Genomic DNA, 22,554 nt, shown 5'->3' with positions numbered 1-22,554 from the left:
AGGTTGTTTTTAGAAATATAAAATGTTAAAGGTGGAAGGTTCTTATATTTAATCCAACTGAACTCTCCCATTTTAGAGAGGAAGAATCACAGGCCAAGGAAAGTGAATAATTTCACACAGTTTGTAAACAGGGCAAAAGTGGAGTGGATGCCTGCACTGGGGTTCTTTCTTTGCCACAAAGTGGTGGTTCCCACATCTGGCAACTAGACTGCAGCTGCTTCAACTGCTCACACTCAGATTCAGGGAAGCAGAGTTTAAAAAAGCTTTATTTATATGTAGTTGATTTACAGTGTTGTCTTAGTTTCAGGTGTGGAGCAAAGTAATTCAGATATACACACACATATATATATATATTTTGCATTTGCTTCTATTACAGGTTATTACAAGATATTGAGTATAGTTTCTCATACTATACAGTAGGTCTTTATTGTTTATCTGTTTATATTTGTATATGCTAATCCCAACCTCCTAATTTATCCCCCCCACCACCACTTTGGTAACCATAAGTTTGTTTTCTATGTCTGTGAGTCTATTTCTGTTTTGTAAATAAGTTCATTTGTATCATTTTTTAGATTCCACATATAAGTGATATCATATGGTATTTGTCTTTCTCTATCTGGTTTACTTCATCTACTATGATAATGTCCAGGTTCATTCATGTTGCAGCAAATGGGATTATTTCATTCTTTTTTATGGCAGAGTAATAATCCATTGTCTATTCATATCTAGACACATGTACATATATATGCATATATATATTTGTATACCGTGTCTTCTCTATCCATTAACCTGTCAGTGGATGTTTCTCCATGTATTGGTTATTGTAAATAATACTGCAGTGAACACCGGGGTGCATGTGTGCCTTTGTCTTTTTTTTTGAAGAAACTTTGAATTTTGTATTGGGGTATAACCAATTAATAATGTTGTGATAGTTTCAGGTGAACAGCTAAGGGACTCAGTCATACATATACATGTTTCTATTCTCCTGCAAACTCCTCTCCCATCTAGGTTGCCACATGACAATGAGCAGAGTTCCATTTCCTATAGAGCAGATCCTTTGTTTGTTCTCCATTTTAAATATAGCATTGTGTACACGTCCATCCTAAACTCCGTCACTGTCCCTTCCCCCCATCCTTCACCCTGGCAACCATAAGTCTGTTCTCTAAGTCTGTGAGTGTTAAAGGAAATTAAATGGAAATAGTTTTGTTCAGGCTTCAGAGACAAGAAAGCAGAGCAGGCCTCCGACCTCGCTTCTGATCTGCCTGGACACTGCCCTGACTTCATGGCTGCTTGCGAGTGCACCAGTCGTTATCAGTAAGCTGAGCAGCACCATAGGTGAGATATGGAGTGAATCTTGAAATTCTCCTGAGCCCTTTGGATCCAGCCAACACCAAGGGGTCTAGAGAAACTCATCACTCACAAGATAAAACAAACAGCATTGTAGAAAGATTAATGTGAAACCAGAGCTGCAATTTGATTGCAAACTGGTGATGGTACCAGTTTGCAGCCTACATTATAAGCAGGAACCCCCAGAACTGCAATTCAAAGTCTCACCAGTAGAGTGGATGTACTGCCTGGGACCCTTTCTCAATTGGGATTCCGGACTGCTGTTCCATGGGCCTTCCCAGCACTGAATCTGGGTGTTAGTTGGTCCAGCTGAGTGACATATGTGCTGTTACTCTCCTCTGCTGTTTATATTTCTCTTTTAACGATTATATATTGAAAATAAGTTTGATAAGTCTCTGTTAAATATTGAATTTGCATATTTCTGTATAATGAGTGGTTGCTGGAGTCCAGCTCCAGCAGCCAGGGAGTCGGCCTGAAGGGATGAGTGGTATCCGCGGAGAATGACGCAGCCTCTGACTCAAAGTGCGGGACTGCATATTTTTTTCAAGCATCAGGTTTTCTTTTATACTTTTACAAAAGCATTAGGTCAGAGGTTTGACATCTTCAGTTCCCCTCACCCAGATTTACTGTCTCCATAAATCATTGTTGTCCTTCAGAGTTCCCTCTTAAGTGTCCTTGTGATTACATTGTAACTCACGTTTGTCTCTGGGCTGCATACCACATTCCTCAGTTTATTTCTTATCTTTCTAAATCCTGTTAGCCCCTAGTATCTTGAGCTCATTATCTCCTAAAAAGGCTTCTAGCTATTAGTATCTCTAAAATTCCTAGTCTCTATAAGCTATAGTAAAATATGCCAACACTACAACATACCTTAAACTTTTAGCTTCTAACTATTCTTAATTATTCCTAAACCCTAAACTCAGCAAACTTCTTTTGCCATAAACATTTCCCTCACAAGCAGGTCTCGATAACAATCTTTCCCATGGCCTCAAGCTGTGGCCTATGTGCTCATCCTGGAACATTCTTTGCAAAGGCCCTTGAACAAATGTAACTTTATGGATTATTTCCTGGGCATAACTGCAGAAGGCTTTGTGCTTTCTCATGCAAGAACAATAAGCACTTTAACATTCTTTCCAGCCAACTCAACCGAAGGAAGGAAAGGACAAGTCAGAATCACAAGACCTAACTCTTTCATCCTGGGACCGTGCCTGCCGGATGAGGAGATGCGGTTGGGGCCATGCCTCCATTTTGTCGGTAATGCCTAACGCGGCTCCCGACAAGTGGTTTCTTTTGTTAATAAATCCTTCGAACCTGATGGGGTTTCCCTGATAGCTCAGTTAGTAAAGAATCCACCTGCAATGCCGGAGACCCCGGTTCAATTCTTGAGTCTGGAAGATCTGCTGTTGAAGGGATGGGCTACCCACTCCAGTATTCTTGGGCTTCCCTTGTGGCTCAGCTGATAAAGAATCTGCCTGAAATGTGGGATACCTGGGTTTGATCCCTGGGTTGGGAAGATCCCCTGGAGAAGGGAAAGGCTATCCACTCCAATATTCTGGCCTGGAGAATTCCATGGACTGTATAGTCCATGGGGTCGCAAAGAGTCGGACACGACTGAGCAACTTTCACTTTGAACCTGAAGCAAAAGTTAAAACTGTCACCAAAACATTAAGTGAGTCTGTTTCTATTTTGTAAGTAATTTCATTTGTATCATTTCTTTTTAGATTCCACATATAAAAGATATCATATGATATTTCTCCTTCTCTGTCTGATTGTCAATGTGACAATCTCTAGGTCCATCCATGTTGCTGCAAATGGCATTACTTCATTCTTTTTGATGATTAAGTAATATTCTATTGTTGCTCAGTTGTGTGGAATTCTTTAGACAAGAATACTGGAGTGGGTAGACATTCCCTTCTCCAGAGAATCTTTCTGACCCAGGGATTGAACTTGGGAGGGGTTTCCCTGGTGGCACAGATAGTAAAGAATCTGCCTGCAATGTGGGAGGCTGGGGTTCGATCCCTGAGTCAGGAAGACCCCCTGGAGAAGGGAATGGCAACTCACTTCAGTATTATCTGGATAATTCCATGGACAAAGAAGCCTAGTGGGCTACAGTCCATGGGGTTGCAAAGAGTTGGACCTGACTGAGCAGGTAACACACTTAATATTCTATTGCATATATGTCCCATATCTTCTTTATCCATTTGTTGATGGACATTTAGGTTGCTTCTATGTCCTGACTATTGTAAATAGTGCTGCAGTGAACATTGAGATAAATGTGTCTTTTTAAATTATGGTTCTCTTCAGACATAGGCCTGGGAGGAGGACTGCTTGTCATATGTAGCTTTATTTTTAGTTTTTAAAGGAATCTCCATACCGTTCTCCATAGTGGCTGTTGTTGTTCAGTCACTCAGCTGTGTCAACTCTTAGCAACCCCATGGACTGCAGAACACCAGGCGTCCCTGTCCTTCACCAGAATGTGCTCAAACTCATGGCCATTGAGTCAGTGAAACCATCCAACCATCTCAACTTCTGTCACCCCCTTCTCCTCCTGTCCTCAATCTTTCCCAGCATCAGGGTCTTTTCCAACTGAGTCAGCTGTTTTCATCACGTGGCCAAAGTAATGGAGCTTCAGCTTCAGCAACAATCCTTCCAAAGAATATTCAGGGTTGATTTCTTTACGATTGACTGGTTTGATCTCCTTGCTGTCCAAGGGACTCTCAAGAATTTTCTCCAGCACCACAATTTGAAAGCATCAATTATTTGGTGCCCAGCCGTCTTTATGGTCTAACTCTCACATCTGTACATGACTACTGGAAAAACCATAGCTTTGACTATATGTACCTCTGTCAGCAAAGTGATTTCTCTGCTCTTTAATACACTTTCTAGTTTCATCATAGCTTTTCTTCCAAGAAGCAAGCATCCTTTAATGGCTGTACCAATTTACATTCTCACCAACAGTGTAGGAGGGTTATCTTTTATCCTAGGAAGCAGATTTTGACTATATTGTTGGGAGAAACTGGTACTTAGAAGCTATGTGACTTGATGAAAGTTACTTAACCTCTCAGGCTTTGGTTTATTCTCTAGGAGAAAATCATTATTGTCTCTATTTCAATAATCAGTGGCTGGTGGGTACAGAAGCATGGGAGTGCCTCATGGGAGTGACTTTAGGTGATGCTGCCTAGCTTGCTATTTACCCATCTCAGATCTGCGTTTTAAAATGTATTGTGAAGGGACATAAATGGGGATGGAAAGCAGAGATTATAAGGAGAGAAAAGACCTCAAGAGGAAGACTATTTGGTTAGCAGGAGACTTTTTGTTTTTCCATTTAAAAAAAATCAATTTACTTTTTATTGAAGGATAATTGCATTTTTATACAATATGAAAACCCACTCGAAATTTTTACTTGGAATCCTTGGCAACTTTGATAAAATTCTTGAAGTTTTCTTTGTTTCACTATCCCTGATATAATATTGGGATTACAAGTATCTGAATAATTTTAGATTCTTTCCAAAATACACTCACGGCCTTTATAGGCCACAGAAAATGAGTCCTGAATATTCATTGGAAAGACTGATATTGAAGCTGAAGCTCCAATATTTTGGCCTCCTAGTGAAAAGAACTGACTCATTAGAAAAGACCCTGATTCTGGGAAAGATTGAAGGTAGGAGGAGAAGGGGAACACAAAGGATGAGATGGTTGGATAGCATCACTGACATGATGGATATGAGTTTGACAAGCTCAGGGAGTTGGTGATGAACAGGGAAGCCTGGCATGCTGCAGTCCATGGGGTCACAAAGAGTCGGACATGACCAAGCGACTAAATTGAACTGTCTACATCATTGGTGAACTTTGTCTCTTTAGGGAGCATCTTCATCCTCGCCTCATTTCTTTACCCAATAAACCGGTGTTAAAGGGAAGAAGGGATTAATTAATATGGGTACCTATTTGTGCCATACTGGCCATTCTCACACCCTGAATTTTATTTAAAGTTTTGAGTGTGTTCTCATGTTCTCTGTGCAAATATAGGCTATTTCATGGTCAGCAATCATCATTGTTAGGCTAAAATTCTGCCATCAAGGAAGTAAGGGGCCTGTTTCCTGGCCCCACTGGGCTGATTCTGTACACTACATTGTTCCTGCTTCTCAGAAATGTCTTTGACCTTCCTGCTTTCTGTGTTCAGGGCCCCTGAAAGGGAGCCATCTCTCTGCCAAGCTCACTCTGCCCCTCACTGAGGTCTTGGTTCTAAGTCACCTTCTCAGTGAGGACTGCAGCCCCCACCCCTGCATCCCACTCTACTTTCTACCTTTTGCACCTACAATATGTGTCTGGTGTGAATCGGGTGGACTTTGCTTCACACAGTCTCTCAGGGCCTAAAAGGGGAGTGTGTGAATCTACCACATGCCTGCAAGTAGGAGTGCTGTGATGCTTGGTGAATTGCACCAATGACCACCATGATCTGTCTCTAGCTGCCAGATGTTTGTCTGTCTCTCCCTCATTAGGACAGACATACTCTTCCTTTCTTCAAGTGAGGAAACCTGAAAGATCCACCCAGTCCCATCCCCAACACTGGGGCTGCCTGTATATACCACATCAAGATGCACATGACTTTCCTTGATACACTGACCTCTAAACTGAAGAGAAAGCTGTCTAACCCACAGCCACATGTAGAGTATAGCTACAAAGATAGAGAAGAGCCAGGATGATTACAGTCAGCACTGATTTATAGCGATTCTGAGACCCCAGTGGGCAGATCCTGAGTGGAGGCTTATTCCCTGTGTGGAGAATATCTTTGATATTGAGAGTTAAGTCTGGATTAACTCGACTCCCAGAGTTGGGCTCCCAAAGACTCTTCTCATCAGCTCTTGACTCCATTGTCAGGGAGTTTCCTTTTTCCATTAACTGTTCCAGCTGTGGGAATATTGGCATTGAAGAATAAGTCTCCTTTTGGATCCAGATTTTCCAGGCTACAATTTATCATTACAGGAAGAAAAGCAACAGTAAATCTAAGTCTCAAATAGTCACAGACTTTTTTCCTGACCTGAGGTTCCGAATCTAAAAGGTGGTACTGATGAATTTATTTTCAGGGCAGCAGTGGGAAAACAGACATAGAGGACAGATCTGTGGACGTGGTGGGAAGGGAGGAAGGAGAGGGTGAGCTGTATGGAGAGAGTAACATGGAAACTTACAATTCCATGTGTGAAATAGATAGCCAACGGGAATTTGCTGTATGACTCAGGGAACTCAAACAGGGGCTCTGTGACAATCTAGAAGGGTGGGATGGGGAGTCAGATGGGAGGGAGGGGACATGGGCATACCTGTGGCTGATTCTTGTGGATGTATGACTGAAAACCACAAAGTAATGTAAAGCAGTTATCCTTCAATTAAAAAAAAATCTAGCCAATCTCTTACTTGATAGACCAATTCCACGTGTGCATAGATCTTGTGTCAACATGATTCCAAGATCCGTGCTATGCCTTTGTTTCAAATGCCACTGCCTCTACCCAAACCTCTGCTTTCATTTTCGCTTTACTCTTTTTCTTAAATTAAGCACAGATACCTTGGCCCTCTCAGCCTTCAATGGAAAAGTCATGTATTAGTCTCTTGTCCTTGGAGCCATATTTGCGCAATTAAAACATTTGCACAGTGACAACCTATTTAGAGATTTTTAGCAATGGGTCTAAATTATTTCTGCAAAGCTGAGTTTCAGTAGGCTTTTAACACTCTAACTATTTCTTGATCCTATGATTCACTGATGGGGATGAGAAGCATTTGCTTCTCCCATTCCTACAAGAATCAGTATTTGTTTTTTCTTTTCTCTTTTGTCACTAAAGAAAAACACACAACCTAACAGTTGAAACTTAAGTATTATTTGGGGATCTTACTGAGGACTTGGGGATTCCCTGGTGGCTCAGTGGTAAAGAAGCCACGTGACAATGCAGGAGATGCAAGTTTGACCCCTGGGTTGAGAAGGTTCCCTGGAGAAGGGAAGCCTGGTGGGCTATAGTCCATGGGATCACAGAAGAGTCAGACCTGATTTAGAGACTAAATGACAACAACAGCTGAGGACTGAAGCCTAGGATACAGCCTCTTGGCTCTAAGGAACTGCTCTGAAGAGTTAAAGAGGAAGCCAGGATACAGAGTTTTTTGCTGGGAAAAAAATGTAGTCAAACATCAAAAGATTACTGATAATTACAAAGAAGAGGTGTCTCAAGTTAATGATTTTGGTGCTTTTGAGAAGATGTAAGAATCAAGGTTTGTTGAAATTATCCCTTAGGTATTTATCTTAAATATCTAGGGCCAGTTTCCAAACCACAAAATGCATCCTGTTTTTTTCCCCCCCATCCTGAATTCCCCCAGGGCGTACCACTGTGGGGCTGTGGAGGGGGCCACTGCAGTGGCTGATGGCTTGTTCCTTGTAGAACTGGAAATTTGGGCAAAATTCTCTGTTTAGTGGAATGGCAGGCAACAGTACCTGTTCATACTTTCATAACTGCTTTCAAACTGGCCATTTATCCTCCGAGGTAATTTGTTTCTTGTGTTAACTTACCAAGCATAGTCAATAGCAGTTATGTCATGTTTTTTTCACCTTCATTTTCTAAGGCCTGTCTTCCCTGATTGGAATATAAGCCCCATGGAGGCAGAGACTTTTCCTGTTGACACAGTTCTGGGCCTTCAGTGGTTTGCAGGGCCTGACATAGTGCAAAAAAGAGACGATGAATGAGGGAATTAGTTAATAAAAGGTTGGATTGGTCTGTTGAATTCCCTCTCAGAAAGCTTCTTTAACCAGAAACTCAATGAAAAGTATAAATATGAGATTTGTTGGGAATTACTGAACTCTGTAAAAACACTTCATTTATAATATCTAATATGGAAGAAAACTATGAAGATATTAAGATCACTAACCATCTAGATCCTCTTTATTGTGGACCTAAAGATAATCCTTTAAACTGTGATTGTGGGAAGAGCCCCAGAGGTGGTCCAGACTTGAGACACTTCTCTGGGTCTCACAGTAACGTCACCCCCATCCTGTATCTAATGTACTGTGCATACTGGGGTTGCTTCCAGTTACAGAAAAAAATTGCCCCTTCAGCCCTCTGTTGGAATCGGCATTTGACTTGGGTGCTATCAGCCCTATTTGTTCTTGTTGCTGCTGCTTATTTTTTGTTTTTCTATTTGATTTGGGTTGATTTGTTGTTTGTTGTTTGAGAAGGCTCTTGGGTGAAAATGATAATTTTTATTAGTATATAAGCTAATACTCTATGGATCATTCGTGTTGTGCCAGGCACTGGAGCTTTTTACTTAATCATTTCCTCCCGTAAAACTCCTTTAAGAAATAGAGAGACACTACTGTTCTATTCATTTTACAGACTACAGTTGGGTACTGCCGAGCGACTGAACTGAGAGAATGCTAGATTTTGCTACCTGCCAGAACTTGGGCTTAGGAATATAGGAAGGTCTGCATCTATGTCCTCAACCATTTTCTACTACCTCTTGGCCTCTCACCACACTTTATGTATTTATTACAATTTACCATTTACAGAGCGTTTTCGTGTGTTATCTCACAGTTGACTAATGATATTGGTTACCTTTGTTAATTGTCCGTCATGTTGATCCAGGCACATGGGCAAGGATGTGAGGATGTGAGGATGAAAACGTGAGCAGAACCAAACTCCTGAGGAAGAAAACAAAACCTGCAGAAAATCCACTAATAGAAATGTCTTTCCCCTCCTTTTGCTCTGTTTCAGGAATATCAGATTGATATATTTTTTGCTCAGACCTGGACTGACAGTCGCCTTAGGTTCAACAGCACCATGAAAATACTGACCCTGAACAGCAACATGGTGGGGTTAATATGGATTCCAGATACGATCTTCCGAAACTCCAAAACTGCAGAGGCCCACTGGATCACCACCCCCAATCAGCTCCTCAGAATTTGGAATGATGGGAAAATCCTGTATACTTTAAGGTGAGACGCTAGTGAATCTTTAATCCCACTAGTGGTCTGACACTCGGGACTTTAGATCACTGTAGGAATGGGACCCTATTTTCATTGCTAAGTTCTATCACTTCTCATGTTCAACATGCTACTGGGGCTTGAAGAAGTTTTTCCTAATCCCACGTGTGCATAACTAATATCATACAAATAATCTTTAATAAATATAAACTCATTCCTTAATTAGCATCCATTTCTGCTAGAAATGGGCTGTGGGAATTTCCCTTAATATATTTAACCCACAGGTCCATTCAGCTGAGAAATAAAGATGTCTTGGTGTACTAATTGACAAATCTAATTATAGCCAAATTTGAGACCACAAGGAACAAAAGAGCAGAGAGGGTGTTCCCTAATTCATCCTTAATGGAAGTGACAGCTGCCTTGTGATGAGTCCTCCTGGGGGCCAGGCTGTCCTCACAGAAACCCAGTAAAGTAATAGTGGCTGGACTTGAAAGAATGTGAGCTCACTTGCCTGCCCAAAGTCTCCATTGAAAGCTAATATTACCTGGGTTTGAACCTGGGTCTGTATCTCTCAAGAGCCTCTCCTCTAGGGTGACCTGAGTCTACCGGCACACATGACTGCAACATACCCTAAAATGTGTGGGAAGCACCCACGGCAGTCTTTCTGCTCATCCAGCACTGAGATCGCAGAGGCTGCCCTCCCAGTCTCTGGGGCCTCTCGAGGGCACCGGCCTGGCTGCCCCGTGCCCGTGGTCTCCTTCTCACTGGTTTGCAACTCTACGGCTGCTTCCTGCACCTCCTGTCCTGCTCCTGACACGACACCTCCTCGTTCTGCTGCTCCTGCCTTAGGACTTCACCCAACTTCCGCTTTCCTGCTGACTTAGCTCATCCATTCCTAAGGCTTTAAAAGCCATATCGATGCTGAGGATTCATCCCACGTGTTATTTCCAATTCCTAATGTCCCTTCTGAGCTTCCCTGGGGCTCAGACGGTAAAGCGTCTGCCTACAATGCGGGAGACCTGGGTTCAATCTCTGGGTCAGGAAGATGTCCTGGAGAAGGAAATGACAACCCACTCCAGTATTCCTGCCTGGAAAATCCCATGGATGGAGGAACCTGGTAGGCTACAGTCCATGGGGTCGCAAAGAGTCGGACACGACTGAGCGACTTCACTCTCTTTCACAATGTCCCTTCTGGGCACCAGATTCTTGGAACTACCTGCCCATGTGATATTTCCTCATGAAATCCCAAAAGGCATTTGACTCAGCGTGCTACCGGGCAAGGTTATTGCCATAATACCTCTGACCATGTCCCTGTGTCCTCCTGGCTCAGTGAATGTCACTGCCAAGCCCTGAACACACCTTCCTCCCCTTACATCCAGTATGAGCAGCTTTTAATTGCAAACGATTTGCGGTCATAAGGAAAAATCTGTAACTCATTTGGTAAATAAGTATTTGTCACATAGATAAAGGCACAAATAATTATCAAAATAAGCAGAAGAGTAAAGAATTTTAAAGTTTCAGAGAAATAATAATGTTGGCAGACCGGGAACAGCAACAACAAAAAATACCACAGGAAACTCTACTGATGAGTTACATTTGGAAAACAGGACTTGTTAATAGCTATTTCCTCATCAATTCTTAAAAGAATATAAATGAGACTCTGAAATGAATGTGAGCTTCAGCAAACCATAATAGAGACATGGCCAGTCCTGGGATCCTTTACAAAAACTCAAACCCCAGGAATGTCTGCTTTGAAAACATGTCACACACACATTTCGTGTAGTCATCACCTGCCTGTTCAAGTGGGGAGGCTGGCCAAATATGAAATCTTCCCTACGAGTGGATGAACTTGGCATTATACCTAACTAGGCAAATAAATCAGTTTCAAAATAGAGAAAGGATTTAATTCAGTCAAGCAAATTAAAAACAAAGATATATGACAGCAAGGACATATTGTTTCAGTTTGTTTCCTCTCTTACTTGGCTTGTATTTCTGGACACACGGAGTTTACTGATGGGCATTTCCTGTGATTCTGATAGTTAACAGTAAAACAAAGTGACAGGACACACAAGGACCCAGAGGGACACTGAAGGGACGGTGCCCTTGCCGAGACTGAACTCCACGTGGCCACCCCAGCCCCTGCCCCCCATGCTGCGATGATGTGACGGCCCCTGACCTTGCTTAAGGCCTTTGCTGGTTTGCTCCTGGCTGACCGCAAGAGTGACACTTGGCTTCCCCACAGGCTCACCATAAATGCAGAATGCCAGCTGCAGCTGCACAACTTCCCCATGGATGAGCACTCCTGCCCGCTGATATTCTCCAGCTGTGAGTACTGACATGGGGTATGACTGCTGTGGAAATGACTGTCTAGCCTATGCTGATTTCTAGTCAACAGTCATATGATTGATTATAGCATCACTGTACTACCAGAGAAAATAGATAACAGTTTTGGTCTAGACAACCTGAAGATATTCACTTTAGACTTTGTTATGTAGGACCCATGTTACAAAATATACAGCTTTGATAAATCCTTGAGCAACTTAAACCATTTGTCATAATATTAAAGAACTCAGAAATCAATAAACTGTTGACTTACCAAAGACCCTTCTGCTAATAAGCTGTGTGTGTTATTTGAATGTATACAGAATTCCATTGCAATAATTTTAGGTTTAATATCATCTTCAGTCAGGTGGTTTCTCTTCAAAATAAAAAGATAAAGTTTTTGCTTAAATATATTTATATTTGTCTCATTATGCTATAGATGGATGTAAATTTTCATAGTGTTTTATTTATTCCAGTTTTTACATAGGATTGATGCTAGAACTAACAAATACTCATTAACTAATTCTTAAAGACCATGTCTAATGCTAAGTACAGCAATACAAGTAAAAGGAAATATCAAATTTATTTGATTATGAAGTTTCAGAGTAAAGGTCAACATGGAAATAAACTTGCAGAATTTATGATGGCTCATTTAAAACATATTGACCACAATACTTAAGTATGACTCATAAGAATTCAACTAAGTTTATTGACTATCTTTAAAACTGCATATGGGATATGACATGAAAATGTGATGAAGTCTCAGGCAGAAGGTTTTGTGGCTTTCTTCACTAGACATTTCAGTGAAAAGACAAAAGTGAAATAATGGATAAACACATTGTACAACTGTACAAATGTACAACATTTTAACTCAGAAAAAGACAAGATAGAAAGCAAAATTTCACCTGGGATAGATGTAACCAAGGAGGCCAAAGCCATCTTGAGAAAGAAGAACAAAGCTGAAAATGCCACAGTCACTGATTTCAAACTATACTACAAAGCTGTAGTTACCAAAACATGTGACACCAGTGTAAAACAGACATCAACAGCTCAGTATGATAGAATAGAGGGCCCAGAAATAAACTCACATGTCTGCGGCCATTCATTTATGACAAAGGAGACAAGAATATACACAGTGAAGAAAGGACAATCCCTTCAATACATGGTGTTGGAAAAACAGGTCAGCTACATGCAAGAGAATTAAATTCAACCTCTATCTTACACTATACACAAAAACTAACTCAAATTATATTAAAAATTGAACATAAGATTTGAAACCGTAAAACTCCTACAAGAAAAATAAGTAAGATCCTTAACATAGGTCTTGGTGATGATTTGTTTAATCTGACATCAAAAGCAAAAACAAAACCAAAAATAAACAAATGGAACTACATATCATACTGAATATCTTCTGTACAGCAAAGAAAACCATGAACAGAATGGGAAGGCTGCCTACTTAATGGATAAAATATTTGTAAATCATAAGGGACTAATATCCAAAATATGTAAAGAACTCATTCACCTCAACAGCAAAGAAAATTTGTATTAAAAATGGGCAGAAAAGTTAAATAAACATGTTTTTCTAAAGAAGACATACAGATAGCCAATAGGTAGATGGAAAGATGTTCAACATCACTAATAATCAGGGAAATACAAATCAAAACCACAATGAGATATCATTTTACGGCTATCAAAATGGCTATTATCAAAAGTACAACAAATACTGGAAAGGATATGGAGAAAAGGAAAGCCTTCTGCATTGACGGTGTGAATTAAATTGGTGCAGCCATTGTGGAAAATGCTATGGATATTCCTCGAAAAATCTAAAATAGAACTACCATTTGATCCAGCAAGGAGAGATAAGAAAGCCTTCTTCAAAGCTTCTTAACAAAGTTAATGGAGGTGATGGAATTCCAGCTGAGCTATTTCAAATGCTAAAAGATGATTATGTTAAAGTACTGCATTCAATAGGTCAGCAAATTTGGAAACCTCAGCAGTGGCCACAGGACTGGAAAAGGTCAGTTTTCATTCTACTCCAAAAGAAACATAATGTCAAAGAATGTTCAAACTACCATACAATTGTACTCACTTTACCTGCTAGCAAGGTAATGCTCAAAATACTTCAAGCTAGGCTTCCACAGTATGTGAACTGAGAAATTTCAGATGTACAAGCTGGATTTTAAAAAGGCAGAGGATCCAAAAATCAAATTGCCAACATTTGCTGGATCATAGAAAAAGCAAGGGAATTAAAAAAAAAAAAAAACAGACATCTACTTGCACTTTATTGACAACGCAAAGCCTTTGACTGTGAGGATCACCACAAACTGTGGAAAATTCTTAAAGAGAGGGGAATTCCAGACCACCTTACCTGCCTCCTGAGAAACCTGCATGCTGGTCAAGAAGCAACAGTTAGAATTGGACAAGGAACAACGGACTGGTTCCAAATTGGGAAAGGAGTAAGTCAAGGCCATATATTGTCACCCTGCTTATTTAACTTCTATGCAGAGTACATCATGAGAAATGCCAGGCTGATGACGCTCAAGCTGGAATCAAGATTTCCAGGAGAAATAACAGCAACCTCAGATATAAAGATGATACAACTTAAATGGCAGAAAGTGAAGAGGAACTAAACAGCTTCTTGATAAAACTGAAAGAGGAGACTGAAAAACTGGCTTAAAACTCAGCTTTTAATAAATGGAGATCATGACATGCAGTCCCATTATTTCATGGCAAATCGATGGGGAAAAAGTGGAAGCAGTGACAGATTTTACTTTCTTGGGCCCCAAAATCACTGCAGACAGTGATTGTAGCCATGACATTAAAAGAGGCTTGCTCCTTGGAAGAAAAGCTATGACAAACCTAGACAGCATATTAAAAAGCAGAGACATCACTTTGCCGACAAAGGTCCATCTTCTTAAGTGGTGTATGTCTTAAACAGAGACAAAGTTGTCCATCCCCTGCCTGCTGCCTCAGTGCATTACCGAGTTGGGCCCTCTTCAAGGTGGAATGTCTTGGCAAACAGGACGTTTGCTTGGCAGGAAAGGAACCACACAGCTCCTTGAAAGTCCTTTATCTCTTGGATGAGAGAGAAATAGCAGATGCTGTGAAATGGCAGCAGTGGCCCTGTGTACTGTGAAGCAAACGCTCAGGTACAAAATTTCCAAAAGAAAGCCTATCTTGCAAGGAGAGAGCAATCATTCCCTTGACTGGTCTTAGAGATGCCCAGATAGTTGGTAAAGCAGTGTTTCTGAGTGTGTCTGTGAAGGTGCCTACAGGAGCCAGTATAGTAGTACAGTGGTCAGCGTTTGAGTCAGTAGACTGAGGAGAGAAGATAGCCCTCACCATTGTGGATGGGACGGATGGGTGTCATCCAATCCTCTGAGGACCAAATACAGTCATACTTCCCCTTATTGCATTTCACTTTATTGTGCTTCACAGATACTGCAGTTTGTTTTACAAATTGAAATTTATGGAGTCCCTTCTTAAACAGCCTTGTTTTTAATAAAGGTATTAGCCTTTTCTTTTTTTTTAATATGTAATGCTACTGCATACTTTTTTAATACAGTTCATGGTTTTCTCACAGCAAGCATACTGGAGTGGTTTGTCTTTCAGGGAGGCCTGGCATGCTATAGTCCATGGGGTCGCAAAGAGTCACACACAACTTGGTGACTGAACAACAGCAGCAACAACTTCGCATACTTAATAGACAGTTGCATAAAGTAAACAAAATTTATATGCTCTGGGAAATTCTGTGTGACTTGCTTTGTTGCCATGTTTCTTTATTGTGATGACCTGGAACTGAACCTGCAATATCTCCAAGGTCTGTCTGCAGAAGAAACAGCTGAATGACGGTGGCATTTGCTCTTTGCTTGAGCTGGGACATGCATCTTCAGTTCTCAGATATCAAGTGGCTCCTGGTTCCCAGGCCTCAGACTTGGATCAGGACTTAAAACCTCAGTCTCCTAATTCTCAGGCCTTTCAACTCAGACCGAAGTACACCACCAGCTTTCCTGAGTCTTCAGTTTTTAGAGGACAGACTGTGGAACTTCTCAGCTTCCATATTGTATGAACCAATTCCTGTAATGCATGATCTCTTATATCTTTATCTCTATCTGTCTCTGCATCTATGCTTATCTTATTGGTTCCATTTCTCTGGAGAACACTTACTAATACAGGAAGGGACGTTCTCACCCTTCCATCCTATAAAATACATGGACTCCAAGGTCCCCAAAATGTTCTTGCGTTCACTTGAGCTCACCTGCTTTGGATGTTGACAAAGGGTGTTTTTTGGTATGTCTGAGAGACAAACAGGAGTCCTGTAGCCTGGAGCTGAGAGTGAGAATCAAGGCAGTGCCCTGGGAAGCAGTTTTGCCATCAGGGACCACACCAGGCAGACCAGTGTGGAGGGTGAGGGGCATTTTGCCAGCTTGACTCTTTGCCTGACCCATACTCCTAGAGATGCTCACCTTTCACCTGATGGCTAGGTCATCTTCCCACGTTCTGGCTAAGTCATCTTACTATATGTTTCTGGATCATTGGCCTCTCCAGCTCCTCCCTGACCAAGCCACCTCACTGCTGTGGACACTCACAGCTTGCAGGGTGGGAGGGTGCTCTCTATGAGGACAGTGATGCCTGTAGCCAAAGGGATGGAGCTTTGAGGTCTCCTCCTATTAACTGTTATGGTAGAAACCGCTGCTACTTATGATTGCACTGGCTCTACCATCCAGTCTTGAAGGCAGGTTGCTATTCTTCTGGTTCTAAGTGAAATAAGTTGCTGAGAGAGGTTAGAGGCCAGGTCATGGCAGAGGAAGAATGCCTGATTGTAGCCTACCAGGGTCCCCTGTCCATGTTATTCTTGAGGAAACAATACTAGAATAGTTTGCCATTCCCTTCTCCAGAGGATCTTCCCAACCCAGGTATCGAACGTGGGTCTCTTGTGTTGCTGGCAGATTCTTTACTGTCTGAGCAACAGGGAAGTCATGGACTTTGGGCCATTATGATGCATCAATGCAGGTTTTTCAAATATCCACTCTTGTGGCTGTTGTTGAAAGTGGGGGAGGCTATGCATGCCAGGGGGATAATATGGAAAATCTTTTCATTTTGCTGTGAACCTAAACTGCTCTAAAAGTAGTCTTAAATTTTGAAATCATAAAAATAAAAGTCTTTCTCCTTGCAGTCCAAGGGACTCTCAAGAGTCTTCTCCAGCAACGCAGTTCAAAAGCATCAAGTCTTTGGTGCTCAGCTTTCTTTATAGTCCAGCTCTCACATCCATACGTGACTACTGGAAAAACAATAACTTTGACTAGATAGACTTTGTTGGCAAAGTCTTTGCTTTTTAATATGCTGTCTATGTTGGTCATAGCTTTTCTTCCAAGGAGGAAGCGTCTTTTAATTTCATGGCTGAAGGCAACATCTGCAGTGATTTTGGAGCCCAAGAAAATAAAATCTCTCACTGTTTCCATTTTTTCCCCATATATTTGCCATGAAGTGATGGGACTGGATCTTTTCTATTTGAATGTCAAGTTTTAAGCCAGCTTTTTCACTCTTCTCTTTCACTTTCATCAAGAAACTCCTTAGTTTCTCTTCACCTTCTGCCATAAGAGTGGTGTCATCTGCATATCTGAGGTTATTGATATTTCTTCCGGCAATCTTGACTCCAGCTTTCCAGGAATCAAGCCCGGCATTTTGCATGATGTACTCTGCATATAAGTTAAATAAAAAGGGTGACAATATACAGCCTTGATGTACTCCTTTCTTGATTTGGAACAAGTCCATTGTTCCATGACTGATTCTAACTGTTGCATCTTGACCTTCATACAGATTTCTCAGAAGGCAGATAAGGTGGTCTGTTATTCCCATCTCCTTAAGAATTTTCCACAGATTTTTGTGATCCTCACAGTCAAAGGCTTTGGCACAGTCAATAAAGCAGAAGTAGATGTTTTTCTGAAACTCTCCTGCTTTTTCTATCATCCAACAGATGTTGGCAATTTGATCTGTGGTTCCTCTGCCTCTTCTAAATCCAGCTTGAACATCTGAAATTTCTCGGTTCACGTACTATTGAAGCCTGGCTTGGAGAATTTTGAGCATTACTTTGCTAGCATGTGAGATGAGTGTAATTGTGCAGTAGTTTGAACATTTTTTCATTGCCTTTTTTGAGATTGAAATGAAAATTGACTTTTCGAGTCCTGTGGCCACTGCTGAGTATGCCAAGTGCTGGCATACTGACTGCAGCACTTTCACAGCATCTTCTTTTAGGATTTGAAATAGCTCAGTTGTTATCCCATCACCTCTACTAGCTTTGTTCATAGTGATGCTTCTTAAGGCCCACTTGACTTTGTACTCCAGGATGTCTGGTGCTAGGTGAGTGATCACACCATCATGGTTATCTGGGTCATTTTGTACACTTGTTGTACAGTTATTCTGTGTATTCTTGCCATCTCTTAATATTTTCTGCTCTGTTAGGTCCATACCATTTCTGTCCTTTATTGTGCCTATCTTTGCATGGAACTTTCCCTTGGTATCTCTAATTTTCTTGAAGAGATCTCTAGTCTTTTCCTTTCTATTGTTTTCCTCTATTTCTTTGCATCGATCACCTAGGAAGGCTTTCTTACCTCTCCTTGCTATTCTTTGGAGCTCTGGATTCAAATGGGTATATCTTTCCTTTTCTCCTTTGCCTTTTCCTTCTTTTCTTTTCTCAGATATTTGTAAGGCCTTGTCAAACAACCATTTTGCCTTTTTGCATTTCTTTCTCTTGGGGATGGTCTTGATCACTGCCTCCTGTACAATGTCATGAACCAGTGTTCACTTAGCATAGTGCCTTCAAGATCCACTCATGCTGTTGCAAATGGCAGCGTTTCCTGTTTGAGTCTGAGTCATATTTACTGCTTATGTGCTCAGTTTCTTCAGTCGTGTCTGACTCTTTAGTCAAACAGAACCTATAGACTGTAGCCCACCAGACCCCTCTGTCCATGAGATTCTCCAGGCAAGAATACTGGAGAGAGTTGCCATGCCCTCCTCCATGGGATCTCCCCGACCCAGAGATCGAACCAACAAGTCCTACACCTCCTGCATTGCAGACAGGTTTCTTACTCACTGAGCCATCTGGGAAGCCCAATATTTCACATTACACATACCTTTGGAGAAGAAAATGGCAACCCACTCCAGTATGCTTGCCTGGAGAGTCCCAGGGACAGAGGAGCTTGGCAGGTACAGTCTGTGGGGCTGCAAAGAGTCGGACACAACTGAGCAACTAACAAACACTATACATATATATGTACGTATATATATAGTATATATGAATTTTTATTTGGTGGGGTACAGCAGGTACCTGCCCCTTCTCAGTAAGGTACTGGGGACGGATGGGGGAAGACACCAGGAAATACCCACCCGGGGTCTAGATATTGGGTGGGACTCGGTTGGAAGAGAGAATTCCCACCTGGTTGAAAGACACTGGGAGGTGGAGGGAGTTGATTAATTACATCCAGGGCTCAGTTGAAACATACTGAGAAAATATCTACCCATGGAAGGCAGGGGTGGCGGCAAACTCAGTTTTTACCAACAAATACCCGGGGCTCGGTTTAAAGACACTGGGGTGGCTCTGTTGTAGAAAGACATAAGGAATGGAGCTCATGCTTGCAAGTACCTAGTTAACTGGAGAAATTAAAACTCACCCTAAATTTTGAGGGAGCTCATACATGCATATGCAGTTAAAAATTAAGAGCTGGCTGGGTAAAACCTTAAGCAAGGCCTTCTAGGGGGAAGCTCAGATTTGTCTGTGTCTTTGAGATGTAAATATCCTATCTGATCTTACTAAGTTTTTGTATTGTGCGTTTGTTTGTTTATATTAGACCTATAACAGGTCTTTTTGTGTTCTTAATAGCTGGCCAAATGATGGATCCTTTTAAAATTAGAGAAACTAACAAATTATTAAATCTGGAGCACTCTGATTGTAAGCAACTGTTTTGTTGATATCTATAAGACACCAGAGCTTCCCTGGTGGCTCAGATGGTAAAGAATCTGTCTGCAATGCAGGGGGCCAGAGTTGGATCCCTGGGTCAAGAAGATCCCCTGGAAAACAGACTGGCAAACCACTCCAGTATTCTTGCCTGGAGAATCCCATGGACAGAGGAGCCTGACAGACTACAGTCCATGGGATTACAGTTGGTCATGACTGAGCAATTACACTATTACTACATACAGTGAATTTACATATATAGATATAGATATATACATCACCACCATCCAGTCATCTGTAGATGGATACTTAGTTTATTTCCTTGTCTTGGCTTTTGTCAATAATGCTGATGTAAACGTTGGACACAGATGGAGATTCTGTTTCCTTTGGATTCATATCCAGATGCGGAATGCTGGATCACATGGCAGTTCTATTTTTTACTCTTTCCTCTACGCTGTTTTCCATAACAGCTATACCTATTTACATTCCCACCAACAGTGTACTTGGGTTCCCTTTTCTCCACATTCTCACCGATACATGTGATCTCTTGTCATTTTGATAAAGCCATTGTGACGATGAGGGGTGATATTTCATTGTGTTTCTGACTTGCATCTTCTAATGATTGAGCACCTTTTCATGTACTTGTTGGCAATCTGTATGTCTTTTTCAGAAAAGTGTCTGTTCAGGTCCTTTACCGTATTTTAATCAGGTTATTTGTTTTTTTTCTATTAAGTTATATGAGTTCTTTATATATTTTGGATATTAGTCCCTTGTCAAATATATGGTTTGCAAGTATTTTCTCTTCTTATTCTGTACATTGCTTTGCGGTTGTGGTGGTGGTTTAGTCACTCAGTCGTGTCCGACTTTTACATTTTGTTCTTTCCTTTGCTGTGCAGAAGCTTTTTGTTTGATGTTATCCCTCTGTAGCCAGATGACCTGGGTGAATTGCTGGAGGTTTTGTGCCCCTTTCTTAACAGCAGATGGAAGGAGGGAGGGTGGTGCAGTGACAGGAAGGTTGCGGAGGTGCTAGAGAAGGTGATCTTTCAGTATCTCAGATCTTCTCACATAGGGGCAAAACCTCTCCTATTGGTGCAGACAATGGTTTTGTAGGTCCTGGGTCACCTGGAGAAGAGTGTGTACTGGAGGGTACATGGATGACGTTCACACCTCCGAAACACCAAGAGCCTGAAAACCAGCAAAAAGGGAGTGTTGGAGGCTTGGAGTAAAACAAGAGTTAGAGCTCATCCCTATGTCAGCACATCTCACTGCCTAGGTATTTGCATATTGTTTAAATTCTCTGAGACTTAGCTTTCTCTTAATATGCACCTCATCTGTTTCTGTGAAGATTCAGTTAAGTAATGGAATGTACATGTGAGGGGAAACTCCTGCTCAGGGCTCCCTCTTTGGTCAGAAGGGAGTCATTTGATTGTCATCACCGTGGATACCCTTGTGACTGCAGAGAGTGTTGCTGGGGGCAGGGGGAGCCTGAGAGGGAAGGACCAAGGCTGTGAAGCAAGGCTTCCTGGCCTGGAATCCCAGGTGCCTGCTTGCTTCACCACAGAACATTGGGGAACTTTCTTCACCTCTGTAAATCCTACTGAGTCTTCCTTCCCTCATCTGTAAAGTGGGAATGGCAGCAAGCTGAAAAATGATGGAAGGGATTAGAGGCATACCCTTTATAGAGTCCTAGGTGATGAAGCCAAAGGTGTGGACTTGAGGGAAGCTAGGTGGTGGGAGCATGTATGAGGGATGTTTGCACATTTTCTCTCTTACTGTTAGGTTCCCCAAGAATGCACAGCTGTGCTGGACATACTCTGCACATGGAAAGCTTCTAGAGGAGAGAAAATAATCCATCCCTCATTAGTCATTAGCCAAGCTAGGCTTAATTTCATCAGTTTGAAAGAATCTACCCAACTATGGACACACTTCTGTATAAAGGTTACCTGCAGACACTGGGCTCTGCGACTGTGTTAAAATAAAGCCAAGGTAAGCTGGCCACTCTCCCTTCCCTAGACCTTATAAATGGCATGCTCACTACGTTGGTTTTTGTCAGTGCAGTGATTTTTAAGGGTTTAGAGAAATCAGAGTTTCCACCCGAGAACACAGAGAAGAGTGCATTTTTGGCAACTGGTGGGAAATTCTATTCATCCAGTTCTAGCTCAGCTCTCTGTGTTCCAGTGGGAGCAGCAAGCACTTCTGAGGATTAAGATGGGACCTCACTGAACTGTCCTACTTGGGGAAAACGTCAGCCTGCTGATTGTGCTGCTGGCCAAGATGTTCACTTTCGTGCCATTGCTGGCTGTCACATCCACATGAGCACTGAGACCAGAGGCAGCTTACGTGAGCACCAGAGCAGCGGTGTGCAGCTGATCCTGCCCAGGTCCAAAGCCATAACACAAATAAGTCTGAAGGGGAAACTCATACATTAAAAGCAAATTTTGTGACAATATCAAGGTCGGAAAACCTTCACATTTCTCACATCTTGCAAAAATTGAAGTCACTGAAGATGAAACCAAAATTTCATCAGCAACAACTGGGAATCTAATCACAAGGTCATTGCCTCCTTGGTTTACGGTAAGAGACCTTTTCTATCATCCATCCAACACAATCCCACAAGTGCTATCTTACTCATGGGGCAGATGAACAAACCCTGAAGAGTGTACAAAATAAATCATTCAAAGAAAAGACTACTTGGCTATGAAGAAAAGACTCCTTCCCTACATCTTTCAGAGTTCTGTTACATATCTTTGTGCAGTATTTCTGTTTTGAAAATTAATTCATAGGAATAGAGACAGAGATATAAGCATTTCTGCTCTGGGATGTGTTTTAGAGGGAAAGAAGGGCAGGATGGCTGTAGCACAATATTGAGAAAGGGAGAGAAAGGCTTCAAAATGCCTAAACAATTACTGAAGCAGCTGAGTGGTTACCTAGGTTAACAACTCTACCAAGCATTTACTGTTCATGTTAGAGCCTTTGT

The 22,554-nt window shown here is 41.6% G+C and overlaps 1 protein-coding gene and 1 long non-coding RNA gene across 12 annotated transcripts in view; one reads left to right on the top strand and one right to left on the bottom strand.

Moving 5' to 3' along the window:
- GABRG3 (gamma-aminobutyric acid type A receptor subunit gamma3) overlaps positions 1 to 22,554 on the top strand; it is a 681,490-nt gene that overhangs the window by 486,931 nt on the left and 172,005 nt on the right. For all 11 annotated transcript variants that reach the window (XM_081551391.1, XM_081551392.1, XM_081551395.1 and 8 more), the window contains 2 exons: positions 9,093 to 9,313; positions 11,544 to 11,626. In XM_081551391.1, the coding sequence (XP_081407517.1) occupies positions 9,093 to 9,313; positions 11,544 to 11,626 (304 nt within the window). The remainder of the gene's footprint in view (positions 1 to 9,092; positions 9,314 to 11,543; positions 11,627 to 22,554) is intronic.
- LOC145530301 (uncharacterized) lies at positions 6,051 to 20,946 on the bottom strand. Its single transcript, XR_014071643.1, has 5 exons — positions 19,854 to 20,946; positions 11,898 to 11,999; positions 8,934 to 9,019; positions 7,895 to 8,036; positions 6,051 to 6,311 (listed from the first exon to the last, which is right to left on the bottom strand). It is a non-coding gene; the product is annotated as an uncharacterized LOC145530301 (long non-coding RNA).

This window comes from Giraffa tippelskirchi, chromosome 12 (genome assembly GCF_054371585.1).
Source record: "Giraffa tippelskirchi isolate mGirTip1 chromosome 12, T2T-mGirTip1v1.2.pri, whole genome shotgun sequence".
Lineage (NCBI taxonomy): Eukaryota > Metazoa > Chordata > Mammalia > Artiodactyla > Giraffidae > Giraffa > Giraffa tippelskirchi.
The sequence above is the reverse complement of the archived record's forward strand: the minus strand, read 5'-3'. Positions and strand labels throughout refer to the sequence as shown.